This window comes from Vombatus ursinus, unplaced genomic scaffold, assembly GCF_900497805.2.
Source record: "Vombatus ursinus unplaced genomic scaffold, bare-nosed wombat genome assembly UNPS02015175.1, whole genome shotgun sequence".
NCBI lineage: Eukaryota > Metazoa > Chordata > Mammalia > Diprotodontia > Vombatidae > Vombatus > Vombatus ursinus.
In genome coordinates this window covers 12,294,156-12,315,023 of record NW_020954953.1, presented here as the reverse complement: position 1 = coordinate 12,315,023, position 20,868 = coordinate 12,294,156, and the positions used below count along the sequence as shown (strand labels likewise).

General features: G+C 35.4%; 1 protein-coding gene and 1 pseudogene across 5 annotated transcripts in view; both read right to left on the bottom strand.

Annotated features, from left to right (window-relative positions):
* Positions 1-20,868, bottom strand: part of LOC114031547 (protein quaking) — a 197,685-nt gene that overhangs the window by 65,148 nt on the left and 111,669 nt on the right. For all 5 annotated transcript variants that reach the window (XM_027846695.1, XM_027846694.1, XM_027846696.1 and 2 more), the window contains exon 4: positions 2,138-2,281. In XM_027846695.1, the coding sequence (XP_027702496.1) occupies positions 2,138-2,281 (144 nt within the window). The remainder of the gene's footprint in view (positions 1-2,137; positions 2,282-20,868) is intronic.
* On the bottom strand, positions 5,668-5,941 carry LOC114031550 (annotated as a pseudogene).

Below are 20,868 nucleotides of genomic sequence, written 5' to 3'. Positions count from 1 at the left end.
TCTGTTTTATTGGCCTGTGTCATTAAAAAGATCATAATATGCTAAAGAACCGGGATCATAATATTATTATAATATTAGAGCTCAAAGGGATTTTTGATTGTAATAATCTGCTCTAAGAGCAGAAAGGTGCCACAGTAGATAGAGCACTGGGCCTGGGGTCAGGAAGACCTGAATTCAAATCTGGCCTCAAACAATGATTGGCTGTGTGATCCTGGGAAAGTCACTTAACACTGTATACCTCAGTTTCCTCACATGTAAAAAAATGAGGTAAAGAAGGTAATGGCAAACCAGTCTAGTATCTGTGCCAAAAAAACCCCAAATGGGGTCACAAACAGTTGGAAACAAATGAACAACAACCTGATCTAACCAAGTGGTGGGCTTTGGAATTAACGTAAAGACCTGTAAACTTCTGTAGTGACAGTTACATAAGCAAAACTGAATATTCTATAGTTTGAATAAATATCTGACACCCAAGATATTTTTCACACAAGATATAATATTAATAACAATAATAAGATAATAAATATGACTTATAGATATAATTGTCATTTAGTAAATACAAATTCATTTGTAACTTACTGAGTTCACAATAACTATATGCAATCATATTTTTTCAATCAACAAACAAATTTAATAGCTATAGTGGTTGGTATCGACACTTTTCTGATGTAAGCTACAATAAGAGTCAAAACTATAATCCAGGTCTCTGAAGTCTCCAAAATGCTTTCCATCTTCAAAATGCCTATTACACTGCTAAGCAAACAGGTAATAAACAATTAAGCACTTACAATGTGCCAGACACTGTGCTAAGCAATAATACAAATATGCAAAAAGATAGTCCCTACCCTCAAGGAGCTTACATTCTACAAGGGAAGACAACCTAGAAAAGAAGCTAAAAAGCAGAGAGAAAGGGAACAGGAAGGGCAACTGCTCAACATGGAATTATGATGGAAAAGTCATAGAAGTCACAAAGCAGTAAAATCAGGAAGGAAATGATAGGTCAGTGCAAACCACCTCCTGAAGTGAAGGTTTCAGTACAAACCACCTCCTGAAGTGAAGGTTTGGGAGTTCATGGCTCTGCCCCTCAATTACACATTTCCTACTTAGATGTGCTACTCTTGGACTTCTTCACCATGCCTCAGAAAGACCATCATTGGAAAAAATGTTATCATCATGCAGTATCAGTCCTGGTACTCACACCTTGTCACTGCTCTTTGCCATTCTTAGTAGAGGGAATATCCAATGAACCCAAAATCCACCCCTAACCCCACCCCCCCCAAAAAAATCACCAGGCTCAAAAAAAAAAAAAAATCCAATGAATCGATTAGTCACCAGGCTAAAAAGTCTTCATTCTTTAATGAACACAAGAACTGACAACTATTTATCTACTGAACAGTGTAAGTAAGGACTCAGATGTATAGCAAGATTACTATTCCTTAACCTTCCTTTAAAAAAAAAAGATGCTTATTCACTCGTACAAATGGCAAGAAGTTACACTTTAAAGGATTTATGTAAGATACTCCAAAATAACAATTTTATAAAAATTGTCTCAATAAATAAATAAAAGTTTTCCATGCAATTTACAGTGACTTCACTACTCAAGCTAGAAGTGAGAAGACAATTTTTTACACAAATGTGTGCAATTATATTTCTGTAGTTACATTTACAACAATGTACTACTCCCAAAACATAATATTTAATTTTTTTAATAAAGCTGGTATAGCCTTCATCTATTACTAAGCAGTCTGAAATCATTTAACATGGTAGTCTAAAAAGCTGTCATCTATTATGTCCACTCCTGCCCTCCCCAATGAATAAAATTCAGGCATCCCTTAGAGAAGAAGAGTGAAAGGTTAGCCAATTTTAAGAAAGTCACAGCTAATTAAACCAACTTTTTTAGGTAGAAGTTGTATCAAATGTTTATGTGATCTGACACACATAAATCCACTTTATCGTCCCTGAGAAAGAAATCAACATTTCTCTATAAATAGCATTGCACAAAAGAAAGAGAATTACTCACATTGGAGGGATAAATATAAAATCAAAATGTTTTCCCAACATTAATTGGACTAGAAATTGATAGGTCAGGAATCAAATGGGAAAATTCTACAAGAAATATCTAAAAATTATTACTTACTGCAGGTACCAACAATTTTTTTACTTCTTCAACAGCTCTCTTCAGTTTGATTTCTGCTCTATTCTGAGCATCTTCCACAGTGATTAGTACATGTAAATCTTCATTTAGGTGCTCCCAATTAGGTTTGCCTCTGTTTTGTTCCTCCTAAAAGAAAATAAAATAATACTTATATAGATCTACGACCTAGCTGATACCAATTCTATTCAATAATATCAAACATCCATTATTTCACCTTCTGCAAAATCCTGTTTCATCATCCCACTGACATGGAGGTGATGGCTTGAAGAGTTACAACGGTGAGAATAAATTATGTCAGGTTCTACCACACTGGAAAGATGTAATGTCTGCTGTTCAAGGACCAACCTAGATAATTGCAGAAGGCTGACTGAAACATAGTAATTTCATATACTGCAAAATGTAATAATAATATATTGTTACAAGGGCAATGAGGTGTTCTAGACAGAATGATGGACTTGGGAGTTACAAAGACCTTGATTCAAATCCTACCTCTAATATTTATTAGTTGTATGAACCCAGACAAGTCATTTAACCTGAGACAAAGAAAACTTTCAAAGAGTGAAAATTACAAACCATTGTAATGTGCAAAGATGGGAGCTCCATAGTGACAAAATCATGGGTGCTTGGTATATTGACAAAGAGAGTAAGAAAATTAATACCCTTAGTTCTGATGAAGGGGGCAAATCATCTGCTTGTATTTTTTTTCCTATTCAAAGCTTTTAAAGGATATGATGGATGACCATATTGAGTACAGAGAAGAAAAGCCATACTTAGAGGAGTTTAGAAAGGAACTATTCCATATTTTCAACCCAGGAATTTGAGCCTCATTAGCCACAAAGTCAACTTTGGTAGGGTATCAGTATACTGTGAAAATGTCAGTACAGAGTGGTATATGCCACCATTTTGCTATCTGTCCTTTTGAACTAGGGACAACTGCTACAATGGTGATTTGGTCCAAGGAATCCTCTCATTCTGAAATTCATGCCTCTGTCCTAACTCTATAGTAGGCCTGTCTTAAGGTTTTGCAATAATTCTAAGGGAAAAAATTAGGGGGCTCAGGCTCCTTTTCCTCTCTGTTCTGTATGGCCAAATGGGCATACATATGAATCAATAAATCTAATGTCTTTCAAATAATAGGAAATTAATATATAAATGGGGTCACGGAGAGTCAGACATAACTAAAACGACTAAACAACAACAAATTATATAAGACACAATAGAGTAGAGAAGCCAGCTAAAGGGAATTATTAATTATGTCCAAGATATACAGATACCCTCTCCCTCATAATAGAACATAAAGCTAAGTAGAGAACAGAGTAAGTATATACATTAAAAAGGTACGCAAAGCAGCTCCTGGCTACAACAAATGGAATGCAGGAAAAAGGACAAATACAGTATTTTAAAATTATTCCAAAGAAATATTTACAGATCACTTCTTTACCAGGCATGGGTACCAATAGATATGTCCCTTGTAGAAACATATGTTAATTATTCCCAGATAGTATCTGAAATGTAATGTTTGTTATAAAGACAAACATATATAGCCTCTAACAACACACTACAGTCCTGATCCTCCAATCCCACTCCTTAGAAACTGAATTGCAGAAATTTAAAAGTAGGAGAACTTGAGGATCCATTAATTCAATCATCTACCACTAACACATAAATCCCATACAAGTTAGCTTCTGTCTAATGCTTCCAATGCTAGGGAATGTCCTGAAATTGTGGAACATAACAGAGACTGTCATCCTTTCAACAGAATGATTAGGGATTGCTATTTTAAGACAACTTAAAGCTGAAACAGAGCAAGGTGACTGCTAGAAAACTGTGGATGCAGTTATGATGAGTTTTAATGGTTGAGCAAAAAGAAATTCTAGAGTTAAAAAAAATTTCCCTACACAATGTGTCAACTCACAGTTTTCTTGTCCCAAGTGAGGAATCAAAGTGCTGGACCAAGTTTTTTAAATATACGACAACTAGCCAACTTAATTTTTTAAATCACAGGACATTTAAAATAGCCTACTTTTTGTAGCAATGCCTGGCACATAGTAAGCAATAAATGTTTGCTGACCAAATACATAAATCAGGATTTTATCATATTGATACCACTTGTCACATACAAAATGCTAATTCTTTCAAAGAGACACCAGAAAACACTAGTGTCAGCTTATGACTATTATCATGAATGCCCATGATCATGTCAATCCACCTTAGATGAATTCTATCACAACAATGTCCATTAAGTATTTCACTTACTGAAAAATCCTACTAATACCTGGTTAAAAATATAGAGATAGATAGCCCTGTCATGAAGAGAAGGCCACAAGGAGTTAAATAGAAAAAAAATTCTATTGGTTATCAGATTGAACAGATAATTTCATCTTAAAGCTATTAAGAAATAGAGCATCCATTTGCCTATCTCAGTAGTTCGCTCCAATGTTTACTGCATATTCAGTCAAGAATTTGTTCTAAGTAGTACCTAATTGAGAGACCTCTCAATTTACTTAAGAAAGCAATTAGGTCACCCCCTTTGCCCTTTCTTCTCTCAATAAAATGTAATGCCTTTAATTTAAAAGTTATTTTTCATCCTTTGATTCATTTCATATTCTTCCTTAAATATCTCAACTGTGGTGACTTAATAGATAAAATATTGTGAGGCATGACACAAAAGATTTTATACATATACACACATACATACATAATATATACGTGTGTGTGTGTGTGTGTGTATATATATATATATTTTTTTTTTTTAAACACATCCTGGGAAAATTGTAGACATCCCTTTTCCCTCTCAAAGAGAACCTAAAACGTAGACTAATATTCAGCTAAGTTAAGCATGACATATGTGGAGCATCTTCCTTCTGTAGTTATATCTAGCCAATCCTTTACCATCCTATATTGGTATATTATTCTTTATCCCTAAGCATACCAGCCACCTCCAATTCTCACTACTGAGTTTAAGAATAATCTTGTAGGGCCATTTCTTTCATTGATCAAGAACAATGAGTTTGAATCATTACTTTAAATTATGTTTTGGTTCTAAATTCTCTCCTAAAGTGTTCAAACCACAGCTAAGTCTTTGGGCTGGCCCTGACAGCAATCACCCAGGGAAGGCAACACTGGGAGGAAAGAGTCATTTCATCTTTTTTTTTTCTCCCCACAAGTTAAAGACCTTTATTCCAATTTGGGGGGGGGGGGGGGGGGGGCACAAGGAATGTAATCTTCCTCCTCATCATCGCTGGTACCCGCCCGTCCCTGGCCCTTCTTGGAGATCTTCCTCTTGACCCTGCCAGCCCAGCCACCCCCGTAGGGCGAGCGCAGGGAGAAGTCGATGTGCTTCTGGGAGTCGAGGCGCACGATGAAGGAGGGGATGTTCACCACCTGCTTTCGGGCTCTGATGTGCCTCTGGCGGATGAGCACGCACGCGGTGGATGGACTTGGCCAGGCCCAGCTTGAAACCCTGCGTCTGCAGGCGCCGCTCCAGGAAGTCCTCGATCCTCGGGCCCAGGATGTAGTCCAGCTTCATCTTGCCCTCGTCCAGGACGCAGATACCACCAGACGCCGCAGCAGGGCATTGCCTTCAAAGAGCCGCTGCGGGTCTTTCTCGTCCGTGTGAGGCCGCTTTGCGGATCTTGGCCAGCCATACCTCGCGCTTGTTGTAGAGCCCGTACTCAGCCCGTACTCGCCAATCAGCTTCAGGTCCTGCTCCAGGCGCGACTTCTCCAAGGGCCGCTGCGGCGTCAAGCACGTCTTCCGACACACCCAGCTCCTGGAGACCGGCATCTTGGCGGAGTAGGACGGTCTGGCCCGCTCCTCTTACATGCTTCACAACAAGCTGGGAAAAACGAGTCATCTCATCTTTGCATCTAATATCAGATACTACTATGGGAACAGGCAGTCCAAACTGGCTGGACTAGCAAGGAGTCCTAACAGAGGAACAGTGTTGGGAGTGGCGCGTTGTGAAAGAGGGAGGGAGAAGAGGAGCATAATGCCATCAGATTAATCAATGCCACAATCTCAACTACCACTTCCTATCAAAACCAAGATGGAAACCAAAGGGCTGGTGTGCCCCAAAGCCCCAGGAATAGCAACTCTCCTTAGACAACTGTTAGTAAATAAGCAGTTATTAAGTGCCTACTACTTGTCAAACACCATGCTAAGTACTAGGGACACACAGAAAGGTAAAAGATAGTTCCTGCCCTACAGGAGCTCACAATAGTTACGATAACATGCAAACAATTGTGTACGAACTATATATATACATACACACACACACACACATATATATACATATATATCTCGAAAATAATCTAGAGAAGGCAATAGAATTAAAGGGACACAGGGTATGCTTACTGCATTTTTTTTAACTGTGATTTTAGCTAGGACTGAAGAAGTCAGGAGGCAGAGATGAGGAAGGAGAACATTCTAGGCATGGAGACTATCCAATAACAACGCCTGGAAGCTGAGAGACTGAGTACCTTCTTCGTGGAAGAGCAAGGTCTGTCTCACTGCATAGAAGAGTATCAAGGGTATAAAGTAAAAAAAAGGTTAGAGAAGGAAGGCAGCCTGTGCTAGATCTTAACAGACTCAGAATGCCAAACAGAAGGTTTGCCAATGACACACAGGTAAACCTAAAAGTTCAAGGAATAGTACAGTTGATTAGAACACTGACCCGGCTTCAAAATCGGGCTCACTGTCATCACACAGTGAAATACCTTTACAGAGATGGGACTTCCTGCTTGCCTCTGCACATGCTAGCCCTTCCTTTCCTTACCATTAACAACTAGGAGCCGGAAGACAAAATTTTCACCAAAGTTCTTGACGTTGTCAATGGCTCATCATCAGAAATGGATATGGTTTTATCAAAGGAAATGACACTGAGGAATATGCATTTCTACCTCCACTCTAAGGAACACTGGACCTTTCCATCCGCTTTAAGACTAAAACATCCTGTGTTTTTTCTTACATTTTAGAAATTCAGCTCCTTTAGAGCCAGTCTTGATTTTCTATTTGTATCCCCAGCACTTAGCACAATGGTATTTTGTACGTACCAAGTGCTTAATAAATGCTTTTTTCATTCACTCACTGAAGTAATCAATATTTGGATACTATAAATTCATAGTTAACAGATTAAAAAAGGAGTAAGTTATAAGAGGCAGCCTGACATAGTGGGTAGATAGTTGGATCAGGACTGAGACAGACCAAATACTACCTCCTACACAAACAATTCTGTGATGCTGAGCATAATCATTTAATCTCTTGGTGTCCCATGCAGCTCTCACAGAGAGGGCATAGACCTGCTTTAGTTGAGAAAGTTACTCCCTTTGACCTCCCTACATCAAACAAATCATAGGTAATGTCAAAAAGAGAAGAGTAAGACGTAGATGTTATGTAGAAGCAAAATACAGGCCGTACTAAGTCTTCCTAGATACATGAACCTCTTATTTCTTTTGTGCTTAGTTTGCTGTTTCTCTAAGAAGTGCTCATCATATTTTAATTTGTATTAAAATAAACTATTATGTGACTACGGCCTGGCATATTTTCCTCTTTTTTTTTAAAAAATGTATTATCTAATAGTTTACCTATTGTTCTAGTTTTGGTTTAAAATAAACAAAAACAAACAGCTCCAATCTCTAATTATTTGTCTTTTTTTTCCTTTCAATTTTGATAATGTTTTGGACTGGGGGAATTTGGTGTTTAGGGTTTGTAAATGTTAGTTTTCTTTGTTTTTTAATTGTAGGTCTAATTCATTGATCTATTCTTTAAGTGTGTTGTAGATATGTTGTGTTTGGAAGCAAAGCATTTTCTTCTAAGGACTGTTTTGGTAACATTTCACCAATTTTGGCATGTCGTCTCATTGTTATTTTCTTTGATGAAATCATCTTTTCTTTAATTTGTTCTTTGATCCCAAAATTCCTGAGGATTGAGCTATATAGCTTCCAACTAATTTTAGTCATTTCTTTAATAGCCTTTTATTAAATGTTTTATTAAATTCAATAAAGGATGTATTAATATTTTTTCCTTCTTTCACTTGAGGCCTTCATGTGCTAAACATACCCTCTATCTGCTTAATTCATAATTTGTTTATAAATGCAAGTGAAATGAGATATAAATAACATTTTAAAAATTCCTCCCTAGGATACTCATGTTCAGAAGATTTTATTAAAAAACTCACATTCTCGGGGGGGGGGGGGGGGGGGGGGGGGGGGGGAGGCAGCAAGGTGGCGCAGTGCATAGAGCACCGGCCTAAATTCAAAAGGACCTGAGTTCAAATGCAGCCTCAGACACATCACACTTACTAGCTGTGTGACCCTGGGCAAGTCACTTGACTCCCATTGCCCAATCAAAAAACAAACAAAACAAAACAAAAAAACCTCAAATTCTCAACATACTGACAAACATTACTTCCACACATGAATAAGTTTAGTCAGTGGTTAGAGTATGATAAAATAAGTATTAGAATAGCTTCTTTTTCTTTGATTCCTTTAACTTGAAGGGGAAAATTTTAGAAGGCTAATATAATTGTGAATCCAGTGTTGTTGAAATTGTCCTATGCATTGTTAAAAAAAAAATCACTGACCTATTACTAACAAAACAATATTCTACACAAAAAGTAGCTTAAAAATATTCTATGTGTGGTTAGAAATCTACCTCTGCTATTTTTCATTAGGATTCTCTACACATTTTCCAGAATGTTACAAAGATTAATGCTTGCTTTAAATAAACGTTTGCTTCTCCATTGTATTTTTATCTTTATTTAGCATGACCTGAGAATTCAACTACATCTAATAGTAATCACTCAAAATTAAGAAGGGAGACAAAGAAAAAAAGCTTATAATTTCTTCATCAGAAACTATTTTAAGCAATCTCAAGAGGAATATAGAATTCAGAAAGAATTTTCAACATTTCATCATGCATTTCATCACGCATAATGAAAACATTATGCTCATATAAAAATTCTGATAATACTCCTAAAACATGCCATAAGATGCATAACTGTTGATATACTTAAATGGAGAAGTGTTATGATTTACCTACTGCTGGAAAAGATATAAATGCAATTTCAAACTGAAGAGACTTGCCTGAACATGAACATCTATGTTCACTATTTCAGAATATGCTTTAATCCCTAATTATTTCTATTTGGCTAAATAATAGGGTAATTAAATTATGACTCATACAAGTACAAATAAAATATCCTATACACTTAGGTCACCTTATTACCACCAAATTCCTTAACTTTAATTGAAATCAACTGTATTTTTATGTATTTGCACTGACTAGGCTCCCCACCAGGAATATTCTTCCCTCCTTACTTACCTTCACCATTTAGTTTCCTGGGTTTCTTTCAAGATTTAGCTCAAATCTCATGTTCTGCAGGAGGCCTTTCCCAGACCTCCCCCAAAGCCAACTGCTAATGTCTTTCCTTCAGAGACTACCTTCCATCTGCTCTCCCTGCCTCATTCCTCTCTCACCAGCACAAAAAAGGAAAAATAACCCCACATCTATTTTAAAAAAAATTTTTTTAATAATTATTTTCATGTGCATTTTAATCTATACCACTTAGTGGTACATAGTATATAAACTAGTGTGTATGTGTGTGTGTATATGTTAGTATATATAGTAATATGGTAATATATAATACATCAAGTGATAATGATAGAACGTTTACAAAAGGCTTAGTTTTCATTTTAAAATTAATTTTAAGTACATGTTTGATGTATGTGTAACTGATATGATATCAATCAACAAACATTTGTTAAATGCCTATGTGCAAGGCATCATACTTGATATTGAAATTTTCTAAATCCTTAAGTTTTCTTTTACAAAGGCTAGGCTGAATTAGTAAGTTGTCCAAGAAAAACTACATAGTTGCAGAAAACTTTTCACACTTTTTTACCCCCTACCCTCAAAAAACATACACCCATAAAAACCTGACAGATCTTTGTAATTTCTTGATGCACAGAATTTTTATGACTTAAAAATTATTTTGCGCTGAGAGGCATTATGGGCAGGGACATTGAGAAGACCCTTATAATCAGGACTGGCATAGATAGATACTAGTCCTACTGATGACTTAAACTAGCTATGTAACCCTGGGTTAGTCACTTACCTTTGAAGAACCCTGTAAGTTGCCACTTACTAACAATAAATTATTTAGTAGTAATAGTTATAATTTAGTTATAATAATTAAATTAGAAATGAATAGTCAATTTGCATTTATAGAGTATCTACTCTAGGAAAAAAAAATAAACCCCACCCAAACTATTCTTTCAAACTAGATTTGTAACTCATTAAATATATGCAGAAACTGCTGTTTTCCAGTGTGTTAAAGCATGATAGGATTAACAAACTAAGATTCCTTTACTAATGAGGCCTTTCCTGGAAACATCCAGATGGTATGAAGAAAACAAACAAAAAACGTCACAACATTCCATTGCTGACTGTGGAATAACATAAAGGAATTCTATGCCAAAGGACTGACTTTGTTTTTATTTTCCATAACGTATATAAGATAAAAAAACAAGTCTTATCAAATACATGAATCTTTTCAGTTTAGACAGTCTTCTTAGAAACAATTTCAAGACACTGAGTGTTGATAATTACAATAGAATTGTCCCACTTCCCTCACTGCATAACTATTTATATAAAGCAACTCTTAACTCATTTGTCAGAAATTAACGTATTTTTTTTAACATGTGTTTAAAGAACTCAGAAATTTTGTTTGAAATTTCATAGGAAGATTTTTACATTATAAATGTTACTTCTGATTGAACATGGCATTTTTCTTTGAAGGGAAAACTACCATTAGAAGTAGATATAAAAATGTTTGTAATTATTTAAGGTTTTAACTAAAATCTTTCATTTTAAATAATTTTCCTTAAACACAGTTATGATCATGTCACACCTCTATTCAATAAACTCCTTATTATTCTTTTGTCACTGTTTCCCCATTCACTGCCCAGCCGTTAAAAGTTTGTTTTTTTTTTTTTATCACATATATATGTTCACAGGTTGCTTCAACAACTTTAAATTCTGACAGAGGAAAACGACATTTTTTTACTAAACACTAAAATGTAATTTCATAAAGATGATCTTTCATTTTTACAAAGAGTTAAAATTCTCATTAAGTAGCAAGGCTTTCAGAAACAACTTTTGATGAGGAAAAAATTAAATTACCTTTGCAACTGTATTACTCATCCATTTAGGATTATAACTATTTGTTTTGCATTATATTATTCAGAATATTTTCCTTTTGCTTTCAATATTTCAATATTTTATGTTTTTTCATGTGTCAATCTCTTAAAAATGAGGGAGAACCTCAGATCAGCAGTGCTTTCTAAGAAACCCTGGCAGAGAGGAGGGGATTATATCCTTTGTTTATTTTATCACGGTTTTTGATGTAATGGAAAGAGTATTGGACCAGGTCAAAATAGTTGGGTTTGAGCCCCAATTCTGACCATGTTAGATGTTGGGAAAGTTATTTAAGCCTTTTTGAATCTGTTTTCTCATCTGTAAAATGGGAGGATTTAAATGCTCTCAAAGTTTGAGCTCTAAAAATCTATAATATATATATATACATAAATACATACATTATATATATACACACACACATAAATACATATACATACACATACATACATATATACACAAACCTTGTAAGCTTCTGCATACAAGGGAAATGGATGAGGGACAGAGGAAGGATTATTTCCAGATAAGGAAATTTCCTCTCAGCAATCCAACTTAGCACTTTAACTCACAGTCTTAGAGTTGTCTAGAGTACTGTAAGTATTAAGGAACTTGACCAAAATCACAGCCAATAGCCATCTCCATCCTGCCCTCAACCACTCTACCCTTTGAAAAGTGGGTTCATTGGTAACCTTTACTTTATCTTGACTGGAGGCCAGCCTCCAGGACTCTTCCTGGCCATGTGTACCTACATGACCAGTGTTCCCTAACCTTACACTCCATTCTGAACCCAGTTGATCTGTAGTCTAATCCCATTACAAGGTAAAACTCCTCGAAAACAAGGACTGTTTTGCTTACTTGTGTTGCATCCTCATTTCCTGGCACATAATAAGTGTCTAATATGCTATCAGTTCAGTTAAGCGACACAGTGGATAGTGTTGGATTGCAGTCAGGAAAATCTCAGTTTCAATCATACCTCAGACACTTACTAGCCATGTGACACCCCTCTGTACTTAAATTTCCTCATCTGTAAAAAGGGGATGATAATAATAGCACCTACCTCACAAGGTTATTTTAAGAATCAAATCAGATAATGCATATATAGTAAGTGCTCTACAAACCTTAAAGTTCAGTATCTATAATAATAAAAATATTATTATTAATTATCCTAGAGAATCACCTAGAGCACTAAGGGATTAAGTGACTTTAAAATTTTTTGCCAAAACTTTCCCAAGGTCCAAAACAGGAATACGTAGCCTCAGAAAATAATGGTTTCCTGCTAGTTGGAGGTCTTCAGGCGAAGACATTTTTATGAATGTTGTGGAAGGAATTCTTTTTCAAGTATAAGTTGATATGGATGGCCATTGAGGTCTCTTCTGATTCGGGAATTAGAGTTTCTGTAATTTACAAGCAAGTCAACTCATTACATGAGTGAAACTATTTAAACTATAAAACATTCATACAGAAAATTCCTAAATACTATGTTGAATGAATAAGATCATAACATTGTACAAAATATTCTCCTTATTTTAATTTAGACCACCTGTTGCTCACTTATAAGAAACTATACATTGTAATAAATATATTGCTTTCACCTTGGTAAAGTTATAAGACTAATTTGTTGACTCACATTCATCCACCCTTGTGGTATGAACAGCTTAGTCACTAAGCCTTCGTGAAATGTAACCTTGATTACTGGAACTATTCTGGCACTGGAGTGTTTTCCTTAACTGAATTTTCTACTTAAACCTAAATTAATTATTAACATCTTTATTTCACTCTTTACTTAAAATGTTACCATATAGTTGGCTATATATTAAAAATCATTTAATCTCATCTGAAAGGATGGCAATTTTACACTAGACTAGGTGATCACTGAAAATTGTTGGAAGTGGTAGTGCAAGTACAAGGCTATATCCTAAAAAAAATTATTTTTAAATTAATCCTTGATATTGTATTCTCCTGGAATCTATTTTTCTTAATAAAAGAAGATGGGGGGAATCTAGTTCATGGAGCTCTAGTTCATTTTACTACAAGTTAATTTCATCATAAGACATTTTATTATTAGTAGCTATTCTTAAAGAACCAATAAGAAAATGTAAATGAAAGGAAAACTCTAACTTACCAAAAAAAATCACTGTAAGCCAGTAACATTTAGACTGAGATACATTACATGTATTATGTTGTAATACTTTACAACATAAGAAAATGACATTCTGATACTTGTATTAGAATGATTTAATGAAGAACTACTAAAGTCGAAATGTCTTAACTGATAAAAAGGGAGTATTGGAGGTCATCCTATAAGGTAAGTAAGCAATTAACAAAATTTATTTCTTATGAAGGCATTCATAATTTATGAACAAAGTAATTCTGTGGGTAAGAATATATCCTAAAAGGTTTTTTGGTTTTTTTTAAGAGTTACCTATTCAAAAATCTTCAACAGCACTACATGCTTTTTTTTTTTTTTTGGTGAGGCAGTTGGGGTTAAGTGACTTGTCTAGAGTCACACAACTACTAAGTGTCAAGTGTCTGAGGCTGAATTTGAACTCTGGTCCTCCCGACTCCAGGGCCAGTGCTCTATCCACTGCACCATCTAGCTGTCCCACTATATGCATTTAAAAAAAAAAAAGCATAACAAGAAACAATCAATGCACAGAAAAGGGAATGTGGCTGGATAATTTGTGAAACATGTAATAATGTACTTACTATAATGCCATAAGACCTGTTAAGTATATAGAATATGAAGAAATCTGACAAGACTTTCAATAGATAATATAAAATGTAATAAAAGAATCAGAAGAATAGGGATATAAGTCTTGTGTAACGAGATGAAAAGTGAAATGACCAGGATAAGAACTTTCATAATAATCAAATCAATGTGAGAAAGAAAAAATAAAACTCTGAAAAGACCTCAGAGTTTTGACTAAAATCCTTGGATTATGAAGACTTACAAAGAATGAAGATACATATTATTCACTTTGAGGCAGAGAACTGATGGGTTTAAAGACAGAAACTACACATTTATTGTTATACACTGCCCTTATCTTGATTTACACTTACACACGTGAGCCAGGGCTTTTATACACATATACAGTTACGAAAAGGCTTTTAGTTGAGGGGAGAAAGGAAGTAGATTAGTAGGAAGTGACATATACGAAAAAGAGCATCAATAAAGGATTATAAAATTGAGGCAAAAAGAAGAAAAGGGATAAGAATAAAGTAAAAAAGACAGCAATTTATTACCTGGATAAGCTCTTACATTTTTATACACAAATACTCTCACTAATACTCTACTCTTCATGGTAGAAGTTCAAAATATCTTGAATGGTTTTCATTATTATTAATATCTAAAGATGATGTGAATTCCCATCACCAAAATTATAGGGGGGAAAAAGTGAATATAGGACCTTACTTTGGAATCATCTTGAACAGTGTGATCCTGGGCAGGTTAGTTAAATTCTTTTTGCCTAAGTTTCTTCCCCTACAGTCAACTGGCTACATAGATGGCTTTCACCTTTCCCTCTAGACCTCATTCTATGATCCTTTAATCCCTAACTTACATTATGACCACATAAGAGGAAAAAGGTAAAGAGATAACTAATGTTATAAGGAGAATTAATGGTAGTAGGGTATAAAACAGTTCTTACATCATGAATAACTTGTGTAACATAATAAACTTGGATTTCTATAAGATACTTCCTATTCAATTCTGTATCAGTCCTGAAAAAAATTCTAACCACTGCTACAACAGTTGGAGGAGCCACAGTCACCATTTCCATATTTAGCACTTCCACCAAAGAAAATGGAAAAGGGTTCAGATTCTCCTTGGACATCATTTGTTCTTGTGGGATGGGTATCTGACCTGTTTGTAATTCACCCCTCTACCACCTGCTGTTAGAGCACTGAAGAGGAGGACAGATACAGATTTTAATATCTGATTAAAGTGACAATAAACCTGATAGATGGGGGGTGGAGGTGGGTGGGTGTTGCATTAATAAAGGTCCCCCCTCCCCTGCCCCAAATAAAATTATGAAATTGGACAAATTTTTAAGTTTTATTAATTTTTAATTCCTGAAGAGTCATCTTCCCCTGAATGACTGCCAAAACTAATCTGAGTTTCTGTACTCACATTTATCTGTGTAGCTGTTTAAGCTCAAACTATCAGGCTCACTAATTTACAAAAGTGAAGAAATATAGTTTGATACATATTGCAAAATGTACTGACCAACTAAACTTCATCCCTAATGTTCATATTGAAGGGGGAAAAAAGCTCTTCATTTTAAAAAGTAGGTTTTTAAGTACTTACAAATAAGGGATCATAGCTATTAAAAGGTCAGCTAAATTAGGAACAATGGCTCAATTCCTCACCTACTGATAGGAAAGTAGTTGACAAGGAGCACTGGAGTTGGAGTAAAAAAACATGGAATTTCATCCTAGGTGTTACATTTATTAGTTATGGGATCATAAATTAGTCACTATTTCTAAGTTTCCTCATAATTACAAGTATTGAGTATGATCTTTCTAAGTTTCCTTTGCCCTCTAAAATTAAGTAATTTTGGTTTCAATCAAATATGCATATCGGTTTATGGCATTATACACATGCCCACCACATCTACATGTGCTCCTCATTCTTGGACTTTTAGATTTTTCAAAGACAATGTTTAAGTTATTTTTAATTCTATGGCTAAAAATCGATTTTTAAAGCTGTGAACATGTTAAACACCACAAAATGGCAGAACCAGAAGAGAAACTGAAATGCTAATTTTGTTGAGATTTTATTTTATGTTAAAAAAAATTATTTACCTGAATTATACGATAGCTGTCAATGTATCCAAATTATGAGTCAAATATCTTAAAATGCTGAGTTATTTTTATTGAGGGTAAGATGGCTGTCAAAATGTCTTAAATTTTGATAAATCATAATGCTTAGCATTTCATTTTACAGGTTAACTCATTTGATTTTCACAAATACTCTGAAGTTGGTGCTGTTATTATCTCCACTTTTTACAGATGAAGAAACTAAGGCCAAGAAAGTGGTTGAGAGATTTATTAAGGGTTACAGAACTAAGTAAATACCTGAGGCAGGATTTGAACTTATGTCTTCCAAACTCCAAGTCCAGTGTTCTATCTACTATGTAGATACTTATTGCCTCTTTAAGGTTTATAAAATGCTTTACATATTTTCTCATTTCATTTAAAGTAATTTATCTCAATGAATGCATTAAAAATCTACTCTTTAAAGTTACAATATTAATTATTTAAACTTTTAAAAATCTCTCAACATTTGATAACTCATTCTACATTTGGGTCATCATTATGGGTTAGGCATTCAGGAACCAAAAATAAATGACAGTATGTACACAAAATTTTATATATAAAAATATAAAAAAAAAATTACGTATCAGATAGCTCCTTGGCTTTAAAATGACTCAAAAACTTGTGAGCATTTTCAATAATTCCCAAACATCATGTGATGCCAGAAAAGCTCAGTGGTCCTGTAGATTCCCTAGGTGATAGTCCCTAAAAAGCTTCCAAATTACTCTTAAGAATTTTCTTTCTCCCACTCCTCTCTTTTTAGATAAGAGCAATTTTTGGAAACAGGAATAATAATTAAATATTTAAAGGGGCAGCTAGGTAGTACAGTGGATAGAGCACCAGCCCCGAACTCAGGAGGACCTGAGCTCAAATCCCACCTCAGACCAAACACTTAGCATTTACTAGCTGTGCAACCCTGAGCAAGTCACTTAACCCCAACTGCCTCACAAAAAAAAAAAAAAAAAAAAAAAAATTAACAGCTACTAAAGCATAAAACACATACCTTATGGTAAACAATTTTTTACTCTCACAGGATTCACTGAAAACAAAGCTGTCTGCAAGCCCAAGGGGGGAAAAAAACAAACCTGTATTTTCTTCGCCTCACATTTTCTGGGGTAGATAAATGAGGACATTATCACTGTTTAATACAAGTTTTAACTGAGCACTGTCACTGGTAAGAAGAAAAGTGTGGAACCACTATTTTCCATATCAAACAAAGCAGGTAATTATTAACAGTCATCCTGGCACAATTTCTTATCACCAAAATACACAACTCAGCTAACTTCTTTCAATGCCAGTGCTCTGGTACAACAAAGCAAAGCTGATGTTTCAGGGTCACATTCACTTCTTTAATACACAAGCATAAATTTACTGCTCAGTCAGACACCTGTAATTAAACACAAGCAGAATATAATGCTAATATTGAGGCTAGCTTGCATGTAAGTGGGTTTTTCCCCCTATAAAGATGATTGCCTTTCATTTTATAGTTTCAAGTAGCTACAGTTCACTTAGTTTTGATTACATAGCAATTAGATATGCAAATGGATGAGATCTGAAAAATGCATTTTCAGACTTCAGATTGTGAGTAATCAGGCCCATTCTCTTCTACTATACACACAAGCAGTTCATTAAACAGCTATTGTCTAGAAAACAGCTCCAGCCTTCATTTTTTTTTAAACACACAACCCTGAAAAACTCTTCCTAGGAATATGAGTCTTAGGAAAAGTAAGAGACAGGAGTATCAGGAGAATTTTGATATTATTTAGTTCTGGTTAAGTGTGTTACATACCTTTTTGGCAAACTGAAACAAACATGCCCCCATAGTCTTTTGTGTGAAATAATATGACACTGTTCAAATATACCAGTATGATATAAGAAATTGATGGATATTTAAAAATTCTAACTTTTACTGGGGAAAGCCATTTAGTTTCTGAATTAATGTTTTCTCCTGTAATCACAATCAGATTTTTTTCCCCAGAAGACCACAGGTTTATTCTTACCTATACAAATATTTGTCCTGAACCAGTTTTTATTTTCAGAAATCATGCTATAGTCTACAAATGCTATTCTTTGTAGAGATACTTAAAGAAAATAACAGTTCCTTAAATCCTAACCATTAGTAAGAAATTAAGGTTGTTTCACATTTGATGTTGATCACAACTTGGCCACTTAAATTCAAAGTCTGTTCAAACTTTTCTTTAAACCCATTACTACATACCAAACTGATTTGTTTATTGTTACTATGGTTAAGCAAACTACTAGTAATAAAAACTAGTATAGTAGTGCAATACAAGAGGGCTCAGCTTGGAGTCAGGAATCAGGAGTCAGGATCTAATCTTGCCACTACCATGTAATACGTTGGTGACCTTGAGCAAGTACCTTCAACTCTCTGGGAATCAGCTTCTTCATCTGGAACATGAGTAGATTTAGTTCTAAATCTATGATCTTATGATCCTAACTAAAATGAGATTGCATTTCATTACCTCTTTAGGCTCTGAGTCACGATTAATGAGTTATTGGCAATTTAGAGGAATGTTATCTGAAACACTTAGGGATGAAACTAGAAAAGCAGTACAGTCCCCACTTTCAAGGAGTTCACATTCTAATTAATGGGGAAGACAAGGCATATAGAAGATTTCAGCTGCAAGTCAGATGGAAAGATGTCATGGTCTTTATCTTTAGAATGATGTTCATTTACACCTTAATGTCATTACGCTTAAAAAATCATATTAGGTTCTCAGGTTGAATTATTTGACAATTCCAAGGAATTTGATGACGGAGTGGAAAGAACACTAGTGTTGAAATCAAGAAGACCTGAGTTCTAATCTGTTCTAAGATACTACCTTTGGCAGCTAGGTGGCAAAATGGAGAGGGGGCCAGGCCTGGAGTCCAGAATACCCAAGTTCCCTAAGTTCAAATCCAGCCTCAAAATGTGTGACTCTGGGCAAGTCACTAAACCTCAGTTTCCTCATTTGTAAAATGGGGATATTAATAGCATATACCTCCTACAGTTGTTCTGAATTAATTCGAATGAGATAATAATTATAAAGTGCTTCTTAGCACAAAGTAATCAATATATAATGTTGCTGGTGGTAGTGGTCTTCGTTTATTATTATAATTTTAATTACTATGATTGTTATTACTGTTCCCTACAGCTCCATCACGAACAGTTACCAGGATGCATCTCCACAGGGGTTCATTCTCAGAATAATGGGTGAGGGCACTAGCCTGGAAGCATTACTTTCAAAAAGCTCTTGGTTTCAAGGTCCTAGGCTTCCTCTAAAAGAGTCTAAATGAAGACAGTCATCAAAGTGGTTGTGGAGGTTTGACCAGAGTGGCAAAAGTTGCCTAAGCCTGGCTGGCATGCCCCCACTATGTGTGGAATTTGGTGGAGATGACAGGTTTTCTCAACAAAAGCTTCCTGAGATGATGGTTGGTGGGGTAAGATTGAGAGTGCTGCCACTCCTAGAGCTCGTGTCTGACCATTGCTGGCAGTTGCAATGTCACAAGTGAACTTGTCTTTGGCTTTAGGCTATTTCATCAAAGTCATTCATAAAAATTTGAAAGCATAGATGATTTGTGTCTTATATTCATCAATAATGAGGTTGGAAGGGAGACCAAACATGGACAACAAAACAAGGATCCAAAAAGATCAAGGGATAAGGATGATGGGCAATTAAAATGAAAAATGACTATAAATATAAATCCAAAGCTTGAGTTCAAAACCTCAAATAAATAACAAAATTTAATAAGCATCCACTATATGCCAATCACTGTGGCTATGCTAGGTTTATAAAGAGTCAGTCAATAAACATTTATTAAGCACCTACTATGGCCTGGAGTCAGAAAGACTCATCTTCTTGAGTTCAAATTTTGCCTCAGACAGTAGCTGTGCAACCCTGAACAAGTCACTTAACCCTGTTTGCCTCAGTTTCCTCATTTGTAAAATGGCCAAACATTCTAGCATCTTTGCCACAAAAAGCCCACCCAAGGTCACAAAGAGTCAGACACAACTGAAAAATTACTAAACAACAACAATGCACTGTGCAGAGCAGTGGGGAAACAAATGAAAGGCAAAAGACAGTCCCTGATCTCAAGCAACTCACAGTATAAAGTCGGAGACAATATGCAAACAACTATGTGAAAATAAGTTTAATACAGGATAAATCAGTAGTAACAGAGAGAAGAAAGACATAAAATTAAGGAAAAGCAGGAAAAGCTTCCTACAGGAGGATGGATTTTAGCTGGAATTTGAAGCCAGGAAATTCAGAAGGGTAGAGGTGAGGAAAGAGAGCACACTTTTAGGTATGGGGAAAAGCCAGTGAAAATGCTTGGAGTCAAGAGTTAGAGCATCTTGTTTGATGAACAAAGGCCAGCATCACTAGATTAAAGATAATATTGTGAAGGTAGCACAGGATGGAGTGGAGGTGGGGTGAAGGTAGGTGTGCATGTGCGTGTGTGGGTGTGAAAGACTAGAGAGACAGGGGACAACAGGTTATGTAGGGCTTTTAAAAATAAATGAATGCCCCAAAGGGCTATAAAACTGTGCATACCCTTTCACCCAGCAATAGCACTTCTAGGGCTGTATCCCAAAGAGATCATAAAAATGGGAAAAGGACCCCCACATGCACAAAAATATTTATACCAGCTCTTTGTGGTGGCAAAGAATTGGAAATTGAGAGGATGCCCATCAACTGAGGAAT